The sequence below is a fragment of the Acanthaster planci genome, linkage group LG09 (genome assembly GCF_054643075.1).
Source record: "Acanthaster planci isolate LZ-2023a linkage group LG09, COTS_SCS, whole genome shotgun sequence".
Classification (NCBI taxonomy): Eukaryota; Metazoa; Echinodermata; class Asteroidea; order Valvatida; family Acanthasteridae; genus Acanthaster; species Acanthaster planci.
In genome coordinates, this window is record NC_141785.1 from 11,381,404 (window position 1) to 11,400,955 (window position 19,552).

Here is a 19,552-nt window from a genome sequence, read left to right on the forward strand (position 1 = left end):
AAATGGCAAAATCCCCTCTCAAGCCCAATATCTGGGGTTCCAACTCACGCTGGTGCGAGGCCCAGCTCATTTGTCTCTAGGCACAGCAGGCTGCAGAGCGTAAAACTGACTCAGGATTCAAAGCAATGATGAGGAGTGGAGGAAAAGCGAGATGCAGCGGACACAAGCCTGCGACCAAACAGAGCACAGCGACAGAAGAGCGCAACCGCATGTGAGCCACACGCTATACCCGCGCTAGGTACCAACTCCCTACGCAATTTGTGCACAGCACAATGAGCCTGAGCCCGCATACCAGTTATACATAAACTTTAACAAGTCTTACCAGTACAGATTAACTATTCCGCTACAACATCAATTCTAGTTTGCATTTTAAGAATCCATATGACAGTAGTTGACTGATTTGAAGATTTTGCACCTGAACAAATGAGTGCCCTAAATCCAATTTTTGTGACTATGCATCACCTACAGATATTATCTTAATTTTGAATGTTTATTACTCATTCCATGCACAAGTAGTTTCTTGTATTCGCTTTTCAGGTTTTTTACACATCCAAAATAAATTTTTTTCATCGTAAGATCACATTCATTCTGCCGTCAGAGATTTGACGCCACACCGTGCATGCAGGCTCACAGACTGGGCAAGATCCACAGACAGGCCAGGGAGGCCCTGAACGTCCTGTACACGTACAACCGCAGCTACGAACCCTTCCTGATTGACTGGATTTTCCCCCTGCAGCTGGCATTCCACGACCGCCAAATGAAAGGTGAGGAAATTCCTCAAAGCCAAAGATAGAAGATTACACAGTATTACTTTGGTCTTTGACAATGCACAAATGATTTGGAAAGGCAGCAAGGAGATGAAACTGAAATTGACTGGACTGGACATTGACAGGACATTGACGAGACATTGACCGGGCATTGATGGTGCTTGTGGGTGTGGGGAAGGGCTGGAGTATACAGTGGTCCATGTTCGCATCAGACATTTTCATGTAACTGTGCACAGCAAGCCTGTAGAGTGTTTGCTGGGTGCTGGGACTGCCCAGTAGCAGTGACATCCAAACATAAGCCTTTTATCTTTCCCACTGGTGTGGGTAGTTGGGAGCCAAGTCTTTACCACTACCATTAATAACAGGTTTTTATAAAGCACTTTTAACTAAGACCAAAGCACTTTCCATTTTATTACTGTACATTACTAGTAGGGATTGAAATGAAAAACAAGATGGTGTGTCAGAACTTTGTGGCTTTTGTTTCTGCATTAAAGTTTTTAGACAAAAACACTAGTTGAAAATGTCTAAGACATGTACAAAAAGCCTCAAACTCAAGTTTGAGTTCTTTTGCTACTGTTTGGAGTTTCTTTTTATACCATTTTTGCGATATACAGTCAAACCTCATTACTAAGAGGTACTCTGGACTTTGCAGATTACCTTTTCATAACAGGAACTTTTTGTAATCAGGAGTGAACAAAATTAGGAACGAAGGACTTGGACCTGAAAGAGTTCTTTGTTATAAGCAGAATGTTGTAGACATATTAACAATTCTTAGGAATGAGGTTCAACTGTATGCCAAAACTCGTATTTTCCTCCTTGCTCATAGCCTTAGTTCATCTGATTTAATTCCTACCGGAGCATCCCTACACATGTTCTTTGCAATGACATGAAAATGATATCTAAATTACAGAGAAAATTGATTCAATTATCTGTATGCATTAAACTTGTAAATAAACGTTAATAGTTTGACATTTAATTTTGTAATTGAACATTTCTCTGTAATGCTACAAATTGTATAGTAGATGTACATGATATCCAGTTTAAACACAAATTTAAACACAAAAGTTGTATTTAATTTGATCACAAATTAAAATCTTTGCTGATTTCTTTTGCAGAGGAACACCCCTATGAGTTGGCTCTTTACCTAGACCTCCTAAATACCTATGCCTTTCCGAAATGGCCGGAGATTTTTGCAGTTGCTGAGCAAGCAATGGCCCGGCTGAAGATGGCTGACAAGGAATTGTATGACCACTTACAGCACTGTGCAATCAGCAATGTGAAAGTCAACCCACAGGTTAATAAAACACAAGATCTGTTTGTCCACTCATACCCTAACATAAAAACTAGAAACATTGTAAGGTCTTTTGAAAACACAGCAATCATTAGAACAATTTCTCACATGTATTTGCCAGGCTCTCAGTTCTTTTCTTCAGTGTTCCTCCTTATCCAAGTTCTGGTTGTTTCGCAGCTTCATTCAAAATACATTCATTTACATCATCAGAACATTCTAACTGGAAAGAATGAATCATTATAAACAAATGGAAAGATAGATAGTAAGAGCTTTACATGAGAAGAAATTGGATACTCTTCCACTGAGAGTTATATTAAATGAATACTTACTTGCTTCATTATTGTGTCCTTCATTCTTTAAAAAAGTGTATTTTCATGCAAATGTCTTAGTGTTTTGGAAGAGATGTTAGTGCATGGGCCAAAAGACAAGTTTAAAAATGTCTTTTGTCTGCCAGGATTTTTTGGTGCATCTCATACATGCAGAGAAGAGAAAAGCCGCTGCTTTAAGTTGGAGTGTCGGCACCGAGGAATCCAACGATCCCTCTGCCGACTCGGCAACAAAGGAGTTGTTGGCAAGCCCCATCATATTCCTACGCAAGTGGGTTGGCGAGGTAAAGTAAATGTTTTTTATTTTTTGGAAAACCAGCCTCTTTTGATAAGTATTACATTGTAATCACTAGTAGTGGGAATGTAACATAATTTGGTTTCTTGTTATTAGAACAGTAACCTGGTTAAAAAAAAAGCATGTGAAAACTTGTCCGATTGCTAAGTCTGTCAATAAATACCATATCAAAAACCTTCGCATATATGATTCACCATTCCCTTTTGGCTGGTTTTTATTTTTAAAGTTTCCATCAAAAATCTTTTCAGCAAGTTACAACATAATTTACATAGTTATTAGTATCCAGTGTCATAATTTGGAACCAGTTAACACCAATGGCCACATACCTGGTTCCGATGCATACCAGTGATTATCATTGTTTCTTATCACAGGGTTTTGTGTGTGTCCTGAACTGCTCAGCCATGATGTACATCTGGGACCAGTGCTTTGTGGAACGTTGGGACAGGCAAGTTCTGGAAGACGCTTGCCTGGCCCTCTTGCTCTTACTCAAAAAGAAATTTATGGATGCCGTAGACTACCACCAGATGAAACAGGTAAACTTTGACCCCTGTTTATACCTTGAGAGCAATGATGTATCCAAGTTGCACCCCAAAAGACTGTTGACTTAAAAAGAAATTATTAACTCAGCAGTGTAGAAACTGTACTACAGTCTTTCTTTTTGGCACTTGAAGATTATTATTTTTAAAATTCAATTTGCCCCCATCACCGACCTAGTCCTGGATCCACCACTGCTTGAAATAAGTCTTCTTTTAGGTTTTGATTACAATTTTATAACTTTCCTATCATGAATCATAGATTTATCTCAGATGCACTGCTCAAATTTAAGGAGCTCAAGCTATTTTAACTTTGATTTTTTACTGATTGGTGGTAGAGAAGCAGTCTTGAATCGGAATATTATCACTTTGTAATATTATCACTGCTTTAATACATGTATATAATTATTGGAAACCAAATTTTTTTTCAGGTATTTCTGAATGAACCATCACAGATTTTGACTCTCGACCTGGTAAGATCCTACCAGCATACCCGAGGGATCCAACCACTTGATTCTGTGCCAGATGATCTCAACAGCAGGAACTCTGTGTAAGTATTCTAATTTTTGGATGAAAATTTACTGTCATCAAGATTTGTTCCACTTTGTTTTGTTTTTTCTTTAGATTTTAGTGACAAGGGCAGTGGAAATTAAGTTAGGTTAAAACTTGATTTTCCCATGAACCTACATATCCATGAGGAATCTCCAATGTTTTGATGTGACTATTTACAATGTTATCAGCTGTATAAGCAGATTCGTAATCAAGACCATCACAAAGCCAGACCCAAGACATGGCCGCCTTATAGATCCGTCAATGAGGCTTGGTGGGGTCTCAACTACAACACTGGGTGTACATGTGTAAAGTGGCTTAAAGTATATTCGGGGAAGATGCTTTCTCTGTTCGTTGCAAGGGTACAGCTATGCTTCCCAGTGGTACTCTTTAACCTTGATGGTAGATTTTGACAGACTCAACTGCAGCTACGACCAGGTCCCCATTAGGTGTCATGGTGATGTCACGTAAATTGCCATAACCCTTGACAGTGCATCCAAGGTACCTGCCGTCAGGTCCATAATGGAGAATCTCACCAAGCGAGGGCCAGTCACCACACACAGCAACAAAGATACTGCCCTGATTGTCACAACACACTCCCATTGGGCCCCAGTCAGGCATGTCGTTGTCAATGTGCACTGAACATGCCATACCGCCACTGTAGGCCAGTGCCAGCAGCTTTTTCTTCCCCCAGTTTGTGTAGATGAGACTTTGCTTGCTGATGGTCAGATAGGAGCTGATCATCGGAGCAAAGAGCTTCTTGACAATCCCTCCTCTGGAGTTGTGCAGATATATCAACTCTTTGTCTGCGTAGCCCACTGCTATCTGGTTCCTGTCATCCACTGCCAGGCATGTTGGCTGGCTGTCTGACCCTCCACCTAGTGTGAACTGATGAAGGAGCTGATACTTCCGGTTGAAGATCTTGACCTTGGGGCTGTCAAGGACAACAATCTGGTCCTGGGTGTTGACTGCGATGTGCCTGGGATCAGCAAGACCTTCAATCTGCAGTCTTTTGAAGTGGACGTAGAATTCAGAGTGGCTGGCGGGAGAAGGCATGCAGGTCACCAGCTGTTTGTGATTAATGTCCGCCACGAGGATTTCATTGTCGGAGAATGCAGCGACATACCAGGCAGCGGTGAACTCGGAACGATCTGGTTCAAAAGTCCACAGCTCTCTCTTCAATTCCCACTGGTCTGTCTGTCTATCCTGTGATTCCTTGCTGCTTGGTGCCTTCACTTTCAAGTCTACCTCTTCATGCACCAATCTTCCGAGTGACCCAGCTTCCTCTTTGAATTCAACAACGGACAGACGGTCAGGCGTTTTCTCCGGCTGCCTCAATGTCAGTGCTTCTATGTTGTCCAAGAGTTTCTGCTGGAGGTTCAGAATCTCGCAGTAACTAGCTTGCACTATAATTTGGTTCACCTGTTTCAGCTTGTTCCCTGCCTGGATCACCTCTTTGTTGTATGCAGCCTTAGTTGATTTGAACATCTGGCATTGGTCAGAGTAGATGCCTTTCAGCCTCTCTATCATTTTCTCCTCCTCCTCTCTGATCCTAGCAACCTCTTTGTTAGCCTTTTTGGTGATCTGCCTCTTGGCATTGGAACACATGACGCATAGATGCAGCAAGGATTTGGTCATTTCATCTGCAGCCCTGGCAAAGACCACGCGGTGCTTTTCGGCCGCACCTGCAAGTTCCGCAAGGTTTCGTCTGCATTTGGCGGAGGCCTCTGACAGTGTTTCCACAGAGTGGCTGTGATCTCTGTGATCAACCTCAGCGCAAAGCCCACACAGAAGCTGCTTGCACATGGCGCAGTAGACGTCTACTCGTTGGTCTGGGTGCTTGGCACAGTAGGGAACATACTCCCTGAGTTTGCTCTTGTAGGCAACCTCTCCTGAATGGAGCTGAGCCAGCGAGTAGATGTTATGAGGTGCGGCAGCCATTTGATCATGTGCTCCCCGGCATTCCTGACACAGACACTTATCACAGTCCATGCACCTCCACATGGCCGGACTTTTCTTTTCACAGGTTTGGCATCTGATCTCTGACCCTTGATGCCCATGTAGCCATTCCTTCACTGTGCCTTCCTCCACCAGGGCACTTAATGTCAAATGATCAGGCAGGTCGGCAGGCTCTTCCACCTTGGTTTGGCTACCGCAAACAGGGCATGTTAGAATTGGACTTTCTGAATCTCGACCCACCGGCAGCTTTTGGAGGCATTCAAGGCAAACACTGTGCAAGCAGTCAAGAATTTTTGGCTCTTTGAAGTTCTTGGAGCAAATGGGGCAGTCCAGTAGAACCTCATTTGTCATATTACTGGAATCTTGCCAAGCTGCCATCTTAATAATCAGTAAAGAGACAGCAAAAATCTGTGAAATTAAAAAGAAATTGTTTTTCATCACCTGAAGCTCCATAATAAAAAGGTTGAGGCACATCACTGAGCCCATTTTTAACACTTTGAGTTTCACTGATATGTTATACGTGCATTCTTGATGCCCTTCATAGAATACGTTCCTGGATAATACAAATTCCTTTGCGATCATACATTGCATACAGGGTACATGTGGTGTCATTACAGGTTTAGACCCGAGTGTGCAATCTTTGGTAATAAACAATCACAGGGAACTCGAGTTTCAGGGTACCCCAACTGGGCCAAGGTCATGGAGCGGTTACGTTTGCAAAATGGATTTGGGCTGTTGAAAGCCATGGTAATCCATAGGCATACTAGCCTTTCATAGAATCTACCTGACTTGACCCTGACTGGAACAACATGCATCAAGTTTTCTGAACAACAGTATACATGTATGTGTACCGCAGTGTCAACTATTTTGCATCGTTCCACTAATCTGCCATGTTTTGCATTATGTTTGTGGGATAGGGCTGAACTGGTCGGTTACTTTGTCCAGACCCTGCTTGACAAACTGACTAAGGTACTGACTTTTGACGGACTCGATTCCAACTCTGGAACTGAAATGCACATGTAAGCCAGGCAATACATTCAGTGACATGAACATGTACAAGTGACAGTGAACAAATAATGAATGTTTCTTGTTCATGCTTTGGGTAATGCCATTCAGTGAAAGATAATATTTCCCACTGGGATTTCCTCTTGGAATGGAGCACTCCACCTGTCACTTCATGAAATTATTCTTACCATTGTACTTTTCATTATTTGTTACTAATAAAATATGAGCAGATTGGCAGAGGTGTTACTGTATGCTACAAATTGTACACACTATGAAGATTAATGAAGATTAACACATTCTTGGATGTTGGTGAAGCTGTCTTCACATAATAGAGTGCCTACTTACCTGCAATTTTGAGAACTGTTTTGCAAAATTCAAAGTCTGCCTGTAAAGAAGTACATGTACATCTAATTGGAATCTGACTTCCACACACAAGTGGCATTACATTCTTTCAGTGGAGTGTTGTAGAATTCTGCAGGTGAATGTCAAACGTTATGGCGACGTAGACTTCAAACTTGATTAATCCGTGGCTTATAGGCCTACTGCAGGCCACATTGTGCTGTCTCATTCTGCATGATTTCCAGTTGTTACATGTGGTGTGCAAGCAATGGACGCTGTGGTGTACATGAGATAATGGGCCATTGATAAATGACGCCAAAGTCCAGGGCTTTGAAATACATCTGTACCGTACGTGGCAGTGATGTTGCTATGTATGAATACCACTTGACCTAGATTTGTTGATATTGCAGTCGGAAATGAGTATGAAAAGATTGACACCCTGAATGAAACCATTTGTTCCCAAGCTTGGCTGTCATAAATTCTCCATGTCACATGTTAATGATTCATTTCTGACAGCGTGTCTCTGTGCCCTCCCCCTCCTGTTCCACACAAACTTAACCGAAGATGTAAATAACAAAATCATTCTTTTCAGAATTATCACAAGGGGCATTCTTTTCCTTCCAGAAAAATCTTTTTAAGTTTTAAAAATAGGACTGGTCTCACTCAGAGCTTGACTACCAATTGACATAACCCTATAGTGACCTTTTCAGTTGTGGCAATGTGTAATGTAATGCATAGAGTGCGTTGCATATACAGTATATAGGTGTGTGTGTTCCTCGTGAAAAGGTGTGATATTCTACATTGTAGATCTTTTGTCTCTCCAACTGAAAAAATTAATTTCCTATTAAGAATATCTGCCATATATATGTACACAGTGACTCCACAAAACTGCTTTACAGTGTGACCCACTGTCATCCAATCTCATTGTATGGATTTTGATATGTTGAAAAAGAAATCGTATATTTCTCTTGATATCATTTAAATTTTAATTTGTGGTGTTTTGCTTGATCACTTCACGCTGGAATTATTTCACTGTGGATTGGCCCTTTTTCTGAAAAGTGCAAAGATATTTGAAAAGGATAAGATGTATTGGCTGAATTTTAAAATAAAGTTAAAAAACCTATTACTCCTGAGTTTTTTGGTACAGTATTTCTCCCAGCAACTTCATCCATGGGGCCTAATCTTGGTGCAGTATTTGCTACATTGACAGCTCACCTAGAGTTGTCAAGCTCAGTACAAGTCATTATACCCCCACACACCTGAGACATTGTGTGTATCTGCAAAACCACTACTGGAAGCTCGAGTATCAGCAAAAGATTTACGGTTGACCCATTACCTGCCCCCACAAATGTACACATGCCCTGTGAGTCATGCATCTCCATGAAATATTGTCAGGAAAACTATCACTGTGGGTTTATTTTGTCCATTGGTGGCAATTGGTGTAATGAATAAAACCAAGGTTAAATTTTGTGCAACCTTTTGAATCATCAACTTTAAAAATGAAATTGAAGAATTTTTCCGACAAAGTGAAAATTTTTTAATGGATTACTGATGAGTGAAATCTCTTTTGTCCGTGCAGGAAACCACAGGAGTCTGTTGTCACTTCACCACAAGCCACCCCTGAGCCATCAGCCCCAGGTGACACAGTCCCCAGTACACCCCGTACACCCCAGGAAGTGGAGCCACAACCGGAGACGGTGCGGCTCCGCAGAGCCGGCCTGAGCAATGTCAGGCTGAAGCTGATGTGGAACCTCACCAAGAGCCAGGTGGTGATTGAATGAGACATCTCAACTTTCAAAATACTTTGGAAGTTCAACCGTGGGACTTGTCTGTTTCATCTGGGGACACGTTGGCCCAATGTCATGGGGCTTTTTAAACAGCCCACTCCAGGCAAAAAGAATTTTATCTAAAGAAAACAGTCCAATTTTTGAATATGTTAAAATTCCTCACCATCTGCCACTGGATCACTGGATATGCCACAGATTTTAATTCAAGTTTATTTACCCGTTGTTTCTCATTGGTTTTCTGTATCAGCTCGCCGACTTTCAGACAGAGAAGCTTCTCATCTCCATAATGGTATCCATCGGGGATAAGACCCTGAAAGTCAAAGATATCAAAGATCTTGTGGCCATCTCCTCTTTTGCCAAAGGGGATGAGAGCCAAGCTAAAGTGAAGTCTCTCGAGAGCACTGCTCAAGAAAGCACCAAGGTATTCTAGTTAAATCTTTTGTTTCTGTTCTTTTTCTAAAATTTATTTTTTTGACCTAATATAAATGGTTTATTGCCAAAAAGGGTTGTGATTTTCTGAATTAGGAACTGTTTGATATGAAATGATATTTATGATAAATAGTAATGTTATATAAAAAATTATAATGGTGTAACTACAGTACTTACACTGTATGTTATGAATATAAATACTGAATTACTATAAATTACAAATTGAAAAGTCATTGCACTGGATGCTTGAGCTTTTAACCATAAATAGTATAATATTGTTAACCAGGTCAGAAAAAAAGGAGGAGAAACTTTTTTGCAGTAATAAAAAAAATGACTCAAAAATGACTCAAACTTTTGACTCTCAAATTTACTTTATTGATATTGTCTCAGATGAGCTGGGTGTGTAATCCTCTGTCGATATTTCCATTTACTCATGGTAGTTTGTCATAATTACCTGGGGGGGCACAACGGAAAGTACAGTTGCTGGACTTACTTTTGTTTCAAATGAAGGCTTAATCATGGACTTCAGGTCAAACTTGAAACCTTCCGAGTGTAGGGGTCTCATTCCAGGTTGGTTTCAGTATCCCCTTTGTATAACACTTGCATGAACCTGAAAAAGTTGGTCACATTTTGCAAAATGGTTGTTATTTGTTTGCAAGCATTATTACTAATTGCAGTATATAGAACTGATTTCTTTAATTAATCTGTGAAACAACCAGTAATCGGTGAAACTTAATTGTGTTCCAGGTCAAATATCAGCTGTCTGTTCCTGTGCCTCAGATCCTATTTTCAGAGGAGGAAGTTGACCTGTTAAAATACAGCAAGGAATTGGACCCACAAGTTGTGCTGACAATTCAGTATAGAGCCACATCTGATGAAGGAGGTAGTGTGTTGAGATGACTCTTTCCTGGCAAAGTTTTCCAGAAGTCTGCTAAGTGTTCTCTGTTTTCAATGTCTAAAAACTGATTTCTAGAAAAACTGTATTGTCTGTCCTACCATGTGTAATTTGTTGAAAAGGATAGCACTCTAATCTCAGGAAAGATGTCTGTGTAAAGCAAAACAAGAAGAAAAAAATTACTTGTAATAGGGAAACTCTTTATATGACAGATAGAAAAAATTCAGGCCTTTTTTGATAAGGGTGTAATAGGACCAGCCAATTTGATGTATGGCCATATCATATGAAGACTTTATTTCTTCACAGGTGATGGTCAGGAAGACAGCAAAACGTCGGTCGGTTGGGCCTTGATTCCTGTCTATGAAAAGACAGCTACCCCCTCCACCCTTGATGGAAATCAAGATGGTACAGACCGTCTGATATCCACATGGACACCCTGCAAAAGTGATCGGACTGTGCCACTGTATTTTGGGGATGTCCCTCAAGATGTGGCAGCTGAAGGGGCAATGAAGGAGTTTGCTGAGGAAGGTTGGAAAACTGTCTCAACTTTTTTCAGCTATCACACCAATTTTTCCCACCTGATGTTGTTTGATGCTGTCAAGTGAAACCATACGGGGCAACTGACTAGGTCTTGCATGATGAAGTGCATTTTTTGCCATCAGCCAATCACACATGATTTTTTCTTACATAGCCGGCAATCAACTGGTACCATGTTATCGCTAAATTCCTCCATTGAGAGTGAGTGTGCACATGGTCAAGTGGTTTATGGCAGAAGCAGGATCTGAACCAATAACATTCTGAAAACCATGCTGATGTTGTTCCAAATGACCCTATCCAGCACTTGGTGGTTCAGGGTCAGGTGCTAGTTAGAAGCCAAAGGGACCATCGATAGGTCACAAACTTGGGTTTAACAACCCCTTTATCCTTAGAATCATTATGCATGAATTTTTGTCTCTGAAATTATAAAAACAGCTAAGATTAATGACCCTCTGTAAAATCCCAAAGTTTCTTGAGGAGTTGGAATTGAAAATACCTGTGTGGCAAATCTGTGTTGTATTTTATAGACCTTCTGCAGGAGGGATCAGAGGTCAGCCTGACTGTTTTTGATCCTGTAGACTCGGTGTGGATCATGCATGATCCCTCTGAGGCAGTGCAGACTGACAGGGAGGTCCCACCTGAGCAAGGCTTTGATCTTTACATCGATGGCATTCGGTTCCTGCCGGATAACGCAACAATTTGCAAGGTCAGGAGAACCAACCGTTTGGACTATGCACATCTTCATGTCATAGAAAGTGAATCTTGCATATAACCCTGTTGTCCCAGTCAACCAGGGTTAGTTAAGCCTGTGCATAACCAACACCAACAGCATGCTCACAAATGTCAAGACGCGGACAATTGCAGAATTGATCTGAAACTCTCAAAACATTCAGGTGTAATCCTCTTTGGGTGTTGATACTCCCTCCTGAGTGAAGCCAAATTGGTACTCCAGCTCATGACATTTATTGGCAGCTCTTTCTTGTCAATTTGGGTGTCATATTTTTAGTACTGAGAAAAATTAATGCAAAGTCAATGCATGGTATTAAATAAGAGGAGCACTGTTGTGCGCCCATAACACCAGCATGCATAGATGAACAGTCACACAATAGCGATTCGATACAGACAAGCAGCAAAATTGAACCTGATCCTACTTTCCCGTCTGTCTACTTCCTTGTTTGCGTTAGATGGAATGAAGTGCTTCCATGTAATTATATGTCAGGCAACTTGATCAGCTATGCTCTCTGTGTCTCTTTACCTCATATCATCGATATGGAAGCTGCTGCTTTACACATCAAGCACTTTGGGAGAAACTATCAGTGTCATGGTCAGTCATATCCAAAGAAACTTGAAATTTGCTGAGTCAAAGTGTGTCGGAAGCACTCCTTACAACCTTTCTCTCACAATGCATCAAAAATTGTTGGTAACCTCTCGCAAGCACAACATGCTATTAATCGCCATTACATTGGTTAGGGCTCTTTGTTTCATAATAGGTCACAGGCCGTGTAGCTCTGCCCACCAGCGAGCATCGCCCAGATGTACTGGCCTTGCCTCTCCTGGACTCGGCTGCTCGCTGCCCCAAATTCGAGTACCGTTACACCTTGCCTCTTGCCCAGGCAAGCAATCTGGTTCTCCTGAGGGTGTACACAGTCGACAAAGTTACGAGGTCGGTGGTGGTAGTAGGAGCATTGCCTTTACAACTTTACGTTGGAGAATCTACCAAGAAGGTAGGACTTGAACCCACAAATTTTTAATATTTAAAATCTTTAAAAATCTTTAAAATCACCACTCTAAAGTTGTATTATTAACCTCTCCAAACTTTCATAAAAATGTTTTGCACAAAGTATAGGTTATCAGGTTATAATTCCAAATCAAATGACGGTTATTTCGAGATATCGTATGGTGCAAATTATTTTTTCCATTAAACAATAAAAGTAGGAAAGTCCCAAGTCCATGCTTTTTACTTGAAATGGTTCTGAACTAATCCACATGAATCCAACTTAGTAACAGTTGTACCACAAAACCACCCTTATTGCATCTTACGAATTAATTAGCCAATTTGGGTACAAAGCTTGATTTATTGTTTTCCCAGTTTGTCTGTTATTCGGTCCATCAAAATGACCCAATTCAAGTTGGGCAATCTTTTTAAGTCTGAAAATGATATGGACTGAATTATTGCACTTTCTGAAATTTATTTAGCAAAAAATCACTCATTTTGAACATATTGGTTTCTCAATTTTTGTTGATTTTTTTTGTCCTAGCTGAATGTAGGTGCTTTCCAGCTACGCTTGCATGCTGGCATGCTGCAAATGAACGAGCTAACAGTTGAGTCTTTCGCTAAACTCCCCATCATTCCAGCCTGTTCACTTCTTGTCCGTCTTCTGCCGAGATCAGAGGTAAATTTGCAGCTTGAATTCAAAATATTTTCAGTGGCAGTAAGGTTGTAACAGCAAACAGTATGTTTCAGTCCCCCCACACTTTCAAATTAGTTCCGCTACTTCTGAGCTCCAGTTGCCAAGGATAATTAACACATGATATTTTGAACCAGAGTGTGACATTTTACTGACAAGCAAACAAAATTAGGGGAGGGTCACGCCCCCACAACCTTTCCCTGTGTAGGGTCCACAAAAATCATCAATCACTGATTAAGCCTGGTCGTAGAAGCAGCATTGCGTTTACTGACAGGCATGTGGCGTATTGATCAACAGGAGTTCATTCCGGCACCAGACTATGCCAGCGGCTGTTACAGCTCGGAAACCTGCAAGCCTTCATCCTCTGAGCAAAGGGTCATGGGTCACTACAAGAACAGCTCGGCTTGGTCTGATACTGTCCGTGATGTCCTACAGAGACTAAGAGATGTGGAGAAATCCACTGAAGGTATTGGTTTGTTGCATGTTTTAGGTTTGTTCATCAATCAATATTTTCATAAGTTGAGGAAAGAACAGACAAAACATGTCCGGGGATTTGGCTACTTTCTTTCAGACCTGACTGATGAGGAGGTGACAGCATGGTCATTGGACAGGCTGGACTTCAAGAAACACTCCGACCCGGACACACCCTTCAAGCCAGATCTCATGGATCTAGTGCGCTGTGTTGACTATGATGAGGAGCAGGGATTGTATGTGTCGGTGCTGTCTGCCAAGGCTGTCAAAGGTTTGATGAGGAAAAACTTGGTCTGCTCATTTGTGTAATTTGACACTCCAATGCTAAAAAGAGCTTAATTCAAAGAAGCAGAGCAAAGTTCTTACTCTCTTCATTGATTTGAATTTGGTGACAAAATATTGGAAAATGTAGAAGTCGGTGCTACCTGGAAAATAGCGTACATCTTTAATTATCGGGAAATTTGCTGGCTATGTTCTCAACAATTCTCTTTTAGTGCAGAAGTGTGAATTGATTAATGCGACGAGATAACAATGTCCTTTGCCCCTTGTCTTTCAGGTGATGGGAAGTATACCAATATCAGTGTATATGTCCTACCAGGCAGTGATGTGGCTTCGAAGGGAGAGCTTCGCCCGTCAGACAGTGAACATTTCCTGGTGCAGGATGCCAAGTCATCCAGTCAACAGACTTCTCCGGTCTTTAAGGATCAACCGAAGGTTGGTCTTATAAAGATCAGGATCAGGCATTGCGTTTTCGGGGAGAGAGAGTCATACGTTAATTTTCCGAAGAAACCATTTTTTTGGATTTTTAATTCGGGCACCTGTTTGGCGACTATATGTGAAGTGCTCTTTGAAAATGAGTTGCATGTCTCCAGAGCCACTTTTGACTTAAAGGCTTTCAAAAGAATCGTGCACAGTGTTTATTAAGCAATAGGAATCCTTAACATTTTCATCATACCAAACTGAGTGGCACATCAAAACAGAGAGTTCAGTTTCTTCCATCTAATACAAAGTAAAACTCAAAAGTGGCTCCAGTGACTTGAGACTCATTTTTATAGAGAGGGTCACATATGGTTTTTTAGATGGGGCATTTGTTTGACATTTGGACTCGTATGTTTAAAAATTCTGACACTTTCAGTGAGTTCAAAAGTTTTTGTCAGTTTCCCAATTTGACTTTGGTAAGACGGAAATGCATTATAAAATTTCAAGAGTTTTTGGGAACCTAATACCAAGGAGTTTTAGGGCATTGAAAGCATATTACATGTGCACCAGACTGTAATTAAAGGCCAATTAAAGCAAAGCACGGAATTGAGATTCTGTGCAAGAAGAATGTTTAGGTTTTCGTACCTCTGTGGGCACCTTTTTTGTAATTTTATATTGAACCACCAAGAGGAAATACACGTTTCATTTTACGTTTGTTTTCATTAAGAACTTGTTTGTTTTGGTGAACTTAAAACCATTTTGGGGGCAAATATACTTGAAATCTGCACTCAGGCAAATTAAGGCATGGCGGTATACTGTACCCCGCTACTTGGGATGAGCTTCCACACATTGGTGTCACAAGTGGGGGGCGGAGAAAAGAAAAGGCAAAAGAAATGAAAAAAAAAGGAGGAAAGTGGGTGAAAATCATCAATATGCTTGAAAATAACCCACTATTAATAGTTTGTCAGTTCACTTTGCTGTTGCTAATAGTGCTTTGCCCCCCCCCAAAAAGAATCTTTGTGACTTCCAAGCTTCGAGGTTCTACATTAGTTCACGGCCTTCCCCAGCGCTGCAGCTCCAAACAGTGTGAATTCCAATTATTCAAACTGATTCTAATGGTGTTTCCAGAAACTTCACCCGAGCTACAGCCCAAGGTCCCTTCTTCTGCTGCGAGTAATTGGCCTGTCTGTCACCTACAAACCTGACCCGGCCAACCAGGGTCCTGGACAGATGTTCAGCAAGGACGGTACACAGCCAGTCTCTTTAGAGTCCGACTCCAGGTTGGGTTGGAGCTTGCTGCCATTGTTTGATAACGGCTGTGTGGCTCAGGGTACCTACCTTCTGCCGGTTTTTCAGGACAGTGACAAGTTTGTAAGTAAGAATTTACTTGTTTTGTGGATTTGGCAGGAATGGCAAAGTTCTCAGTTTGGTTTTGTTTTTGTTTAACTTTGTTAATAATCAGTGAAGTTTCAGGTCAGATGAGCTGTTGAAATGAACTTGATAAAGGTCTTTCACATGTGTCAAAACTTATGGCATACATGATGAGTGCTATAATTAGCCTTGATGCATGTGCCGAGTAATTTCCTGTAAGTCAAACCTAAGGCCACTGATAGATCAATCAAAAGTCATTTCTTTACCACGAAAAGCACTACATTTTAATGGCAAGGACTGACTGTCCATGATTACGTCAGCATGGTAGTAGGAATGGTCTTTTACTGTTGTAAACTTTTTTGGCCATTCATTCCAGTCATTCCTGAAGGAGCTGTCGGACACCCCAGACTTTTATGGCTGGATTGTCAGTGCACTGCAGAAGGGAACCATCATGCTGGATACCAACTATGCTAGCATAGTTGTCACATTGTGGGACGGACATTTTGACAAGGGCGAGACCATTCCTCTACGTGTAAGAACACCCCTAAAACAGGAGAAGCATAGTTTTATAACTTTTCTTAAGTGAAAGTTGGTTCACGTGCCCTGAACAGTACACACACCGAAGGTCACACACACACACCAGATGGAAGTTAATGGAGTTAAACCAAGGGTGTATTTTTGTAAAGTACATTGGATGTGTTTCTTAGGACTTACCAGTGGTGTCATCAAGGATTCCAATTTGCAAAGTGAATAGCAACTATCAAAAGCCATGGCCATACACATTTCTGGACTTTCTTCCCACAGAACTTTCTTGACTCTGGGCCAAATTGCCACTACGAGCAAAAATTATCCTGAGCTACTTACAGTGGTGTCCATTTCCATTTGTCTCAATTGGATTCTACTTTCCCATATTTTTGCACTGTATTTGGGGATACTTCCAAGTTATTGGCTCATGTGGATGCGTTATTGATCATGTTATTGAAGCATATATTACAATGTACAGCATAGCTGCTCTGCAAAAGTAAAAGTTCCATTCCACTGGTAAATGGAAGATCCTTGGCACAGTCACACTTAATTTTTGAACTCGTAGGTGATGCAGGGATTTGTTCTGGCTTTGATGAAAGTTTCCCAAGTCGTGGAAAGGAAAGAATAATTTGCTTTGGATGGCAGCTAGAAAGTTTTATTCCACTCATCTTCACTTCATGAAATGAAACATTCCATTTGCCACCTCATGAATTTTGTGACTTCGGAGACCTGGTGACATAGGGGGTCACATTCGAACAGCATTTGATGTGCATTTGTTTGCCCATTTTTTTCCAATGCAGACAGAGGATAAGTTCCTCAACGTGGATGATTTCCAGAAGTTTGCAGCTGCCGCAGAGGGGGTCAGAGGTCAACCAGTGTCTGACCTGATTCTGCAGAGCCTACCTCCGGAGGCCAAGGAAGAGGGAGTCCTCAGCGAGATATACTGGCGAGAAGAGGAACGTTTCCAGGATGTGATGAGGACGACTTTCAAAGATGTCATTGTAAGCAATGATAGCTTTTTCAGATGGATCAGTGAAATGGCTGGGTTTAACCACATTGCATTACTTTATAAGTGGGGATTTTCTGTGTTGTAACTTATGGGGGATGTTTAAACACATTCTGATGAATTCTGCATGCACTGGGTAACATCCAAGCCTGTCCCCGTGCTTGAGACTTTGATCTTGCTTGGTGTCCGCTCCGAGCGGAACAAAAGAGGGCGTTTTCTTGGTACTCACCACATAATGGCGCGTTTGACGTCGAGTACACTGAGTACGCGTAAAGAATTTATTCCTTAATGTATGGTCTTTTGCGTACATGCAGAATGCATGCAAGAATCTGGTTGTAACTAGCTGTCTTTCGCCAGTTGTGGGTGCACTTCAGCTCAGAGCGGATAGCTGACAAGGGATTATGGTTGCGCTCTCTCGTCATTTGACAGATTTGATATTTCTCTGAATAGTTTTCATATTTTGCACATTCTAGTTTGGGAACACATTATGGAAAGCATATTCCGCTTTTTGATAAATCACTCAGTTTTAAATGTTTCATACCTACAAGACATACCAACACGGAGTCACATACATTCATAATAAGTCGTCAGTACAGCCAGCTATTAACCACTTTGTGCTGGGTGGAGTTTGGACATGTAGGATGCATTGCCAGGCGATTTTTCATGATTTTCTGTTTTCAAAACTCTTCAAAAATTCATACCTTCATTAAGCGGATGTTTACACCGACACAAATGACTGTTTGGTGGCCACTCTAATCTGACAGGCAACCTCCCTTGATGCCTGAGTATGGCAGCCAGGCCTGCTGCCCTGTAAAGAGAGCCCACTTTGTGCAGTGTTTCGTAATTTCCTTTGTTACTGAAATTGGCCCAGTGTGTTGCTTAATGGCGGTGGTGTCTTTACAAATGCGCCAAAGTAGTGTGCAGTGGTATTGTATCACTCATCGCTGGAGTGCTGGAGGGCTTTTATCCCCGCTGATAATCAACGGGCGCTGAATGCTACAAACAATGATATACTGTTTCAAAACAATGATGGATTACCTCCGCTAATGCCAGCACTTTGTGCCGACAGCATATGATAATTGATTGGCAATTCCCAGCAGTTTGATCTTTGGCTCCAAGTTGGGTCTTTTGTTATAAGGCCCAGTTCCTGTGTTCAGTTTTCGGGCACCCTGGCCATGCATATAGACCTTTTTCACCCACAGAACTAAATGTGAACAATGCCACCACTTGGGGACCGCCTTGGCCACGGTGATTGCATTATATTCCTACGGGCAGCTTCAACCACGTACAAGCACATGTGCGAACGCTGCATGCTTGACTAGTTTATCTTGAATAAGTAGATTACCATCACAGCGCTATGCATTCATTACCATTACAACACATCAGAGGTCAGGCACGATCGTAACATCACAGGAAAAAGGTCTACATGTATACGGCCAATGTCTCTGGTACCAGGCTCCCCGGCATGAAGTGGTTCAGAGTTTTTTTGCAAGGCCGCTTTAGGTTGTCAGTCCTTGTTTCATTCTTGCAGGACAAAATGAAGCTGACAGAAGATAAGGAACCAGACAACTCGTGAGTGCATTCAGGCCAGAGAGCTTCAGGAATTGGTTAAATATTCTCAGCCAAGTGTAGGTACTCAGATGTAGGGATGTACACACCTGTAAATACTCTATGTGAAAACTTGCTGGAAAATTTCTATTATTTTTGAATTTTTATTTTTTTCACTATGAAATTGATGTGAAGTTAATTTAATCAAAGCAAAAGTAGAAAGTATGGATGGGACAGAAACAATGGTTAACCACAGTTTGCCTGCCTGTATCCAACTCATACTTGGCACAAGTCGTTGGACTAGTTGAGAATTCATAAATCAGCCCTACTTGGTTGGTTGCCTACACTATCGCATTGTTGAATGTGGATTTGGGAATCAGTTCCTTGCTGATATCATTTGACTGTTGCTCCTCAGCAGGCTTTCACACTTAACTTCACAGTCAAGCAATTGTGCATTCCTTTGTCACTCTGAATGTTTTGTTTATAGTCGTTTCCAAGGGGTGGCAGTTGGAACTGCTGTCCCATTGCTTGAACAAACCAATAAAATTTTCTAATTTATCAAGCTTTACCTTGATTTTTGAAAATGATAAAATTATCAAGCTTGTAAATATTCCAGTGTCTATATTCAACCAAGTGTATATCTTGTTTTGATGGAATCTTTCTTTAAACATGAGAAATTCAGTAGTTTTTAAGAGTGCAAGGGTTCATGGAGTATGTTTCTTCAAATTTTGAATTGTGAGTAAAGCCATCTGTTTCACTCAAACCATTCTTTTTTGCACACATTAAAGAGAAAAACACAAGCGTTAAAACTA

At 41.3% G+C, this 19,552-nt stretch overlaps 2 protein-coding genes across 2 annotated transcripts in view; one reads left to right on the forward strand and one right to left on the reverse strand.

The window, feature by feature from the left end:
• The window catches only part of LOC110981999 (uncharacterized), a 25,453-nt gene extending 5,901 nt beyond the window's left edge, over positions 1–19,552 (forward strand). Inside the window, exons 6-24 of the mRNA XM_022240108.2 lie at positions 599–764; positions 1,883–2,061; positions 2,513–2,668; positions 3,051–3,212; positions 3,644–3,762; positions 8,644–8,830; positions 9,099–9,272; positions 10,028–10,163; positions 10,482–10,703; positions 11,240–11,418; positions 12,203–12,436; positions 12,971–13,105; positions 13,418–13,586; positions 13,692–13,862; positions 14,148–14,305; positions 15,419–15,661; positions 16,038–16,193; positions 16,987–17,187; positions 18,724–19,552. Of these exons, the coding sequence (XP_022095800.2) occupies positions 599–764; positions 1,883–2,061; positions 2,513–2,668; positions 3,051–3,212; positions 3,644–3,762; positions 8,644–8,830; positions 9,099–9,272; positions 10,028–10,163; positions 10,482–10,703; positions 11,240–11,418; positions 12,203–12,436; positions 12,971–13,105; positions 13,418–13,586; positions 13,692–13,862; positions 14,148–14,305; positions 15,419–15,661; positions 16,038–16,193; positions 16,987–17,187; positions 18,724–18,768 (3,192 nt within the window). The 3' untranslated portion in view covers positions 18,769–19,552. The remainder of the gene's footprint in view (positions 1–598; positions 765–1,882; positions 2,062–2,512; positions 2,669–3,050; positions 3,213–3,643; positions 3,763–8,643; positions 8,831–9,098; positions 9,273–10,027; positions 10,164–10,481; positions 10,704–11,239; positions 11,419–12,202; positions 12,437–12,970; positions 13,106–13,417; positions 13,587–13,691; positions 13,863–14,147; positions 14,306–15,418; positions 15,662–16,037; positions 16,194–16,986; positions 17,188–18,723) is intronic.
• On the reverse strand, positions 2,937–7,333 carry LOC110982002 (uncharacterized). Its single transcript, XM_022240113.2, has 2 exons — positions 7,071–7,333; positions 2,937–6,128 (listed from the first exon to the last, which is right to left on the reverse strand). The coding sequence occupies exon 2, from the start codon at positions 6,096–6,098 to the stop codon at positions 4,152–4,154; it is 1,947 nt and encodes a 648-aa protein (XP_022095805.2). The 5' UTR covers positions 6,099–6,128; positions 7,071–7,333; the 3' UTR covers positions 2,937–4,151.

Excerpts from the sequence above, each read along its gene's own strand:
- LOC110982002 (XM_022240113.2), bottom strand. The coding sequence starts at position 6,098 with ATGGCAGCTTGGCAAGATTCCAGTAATATGACAAATGAGGTTCTACTG.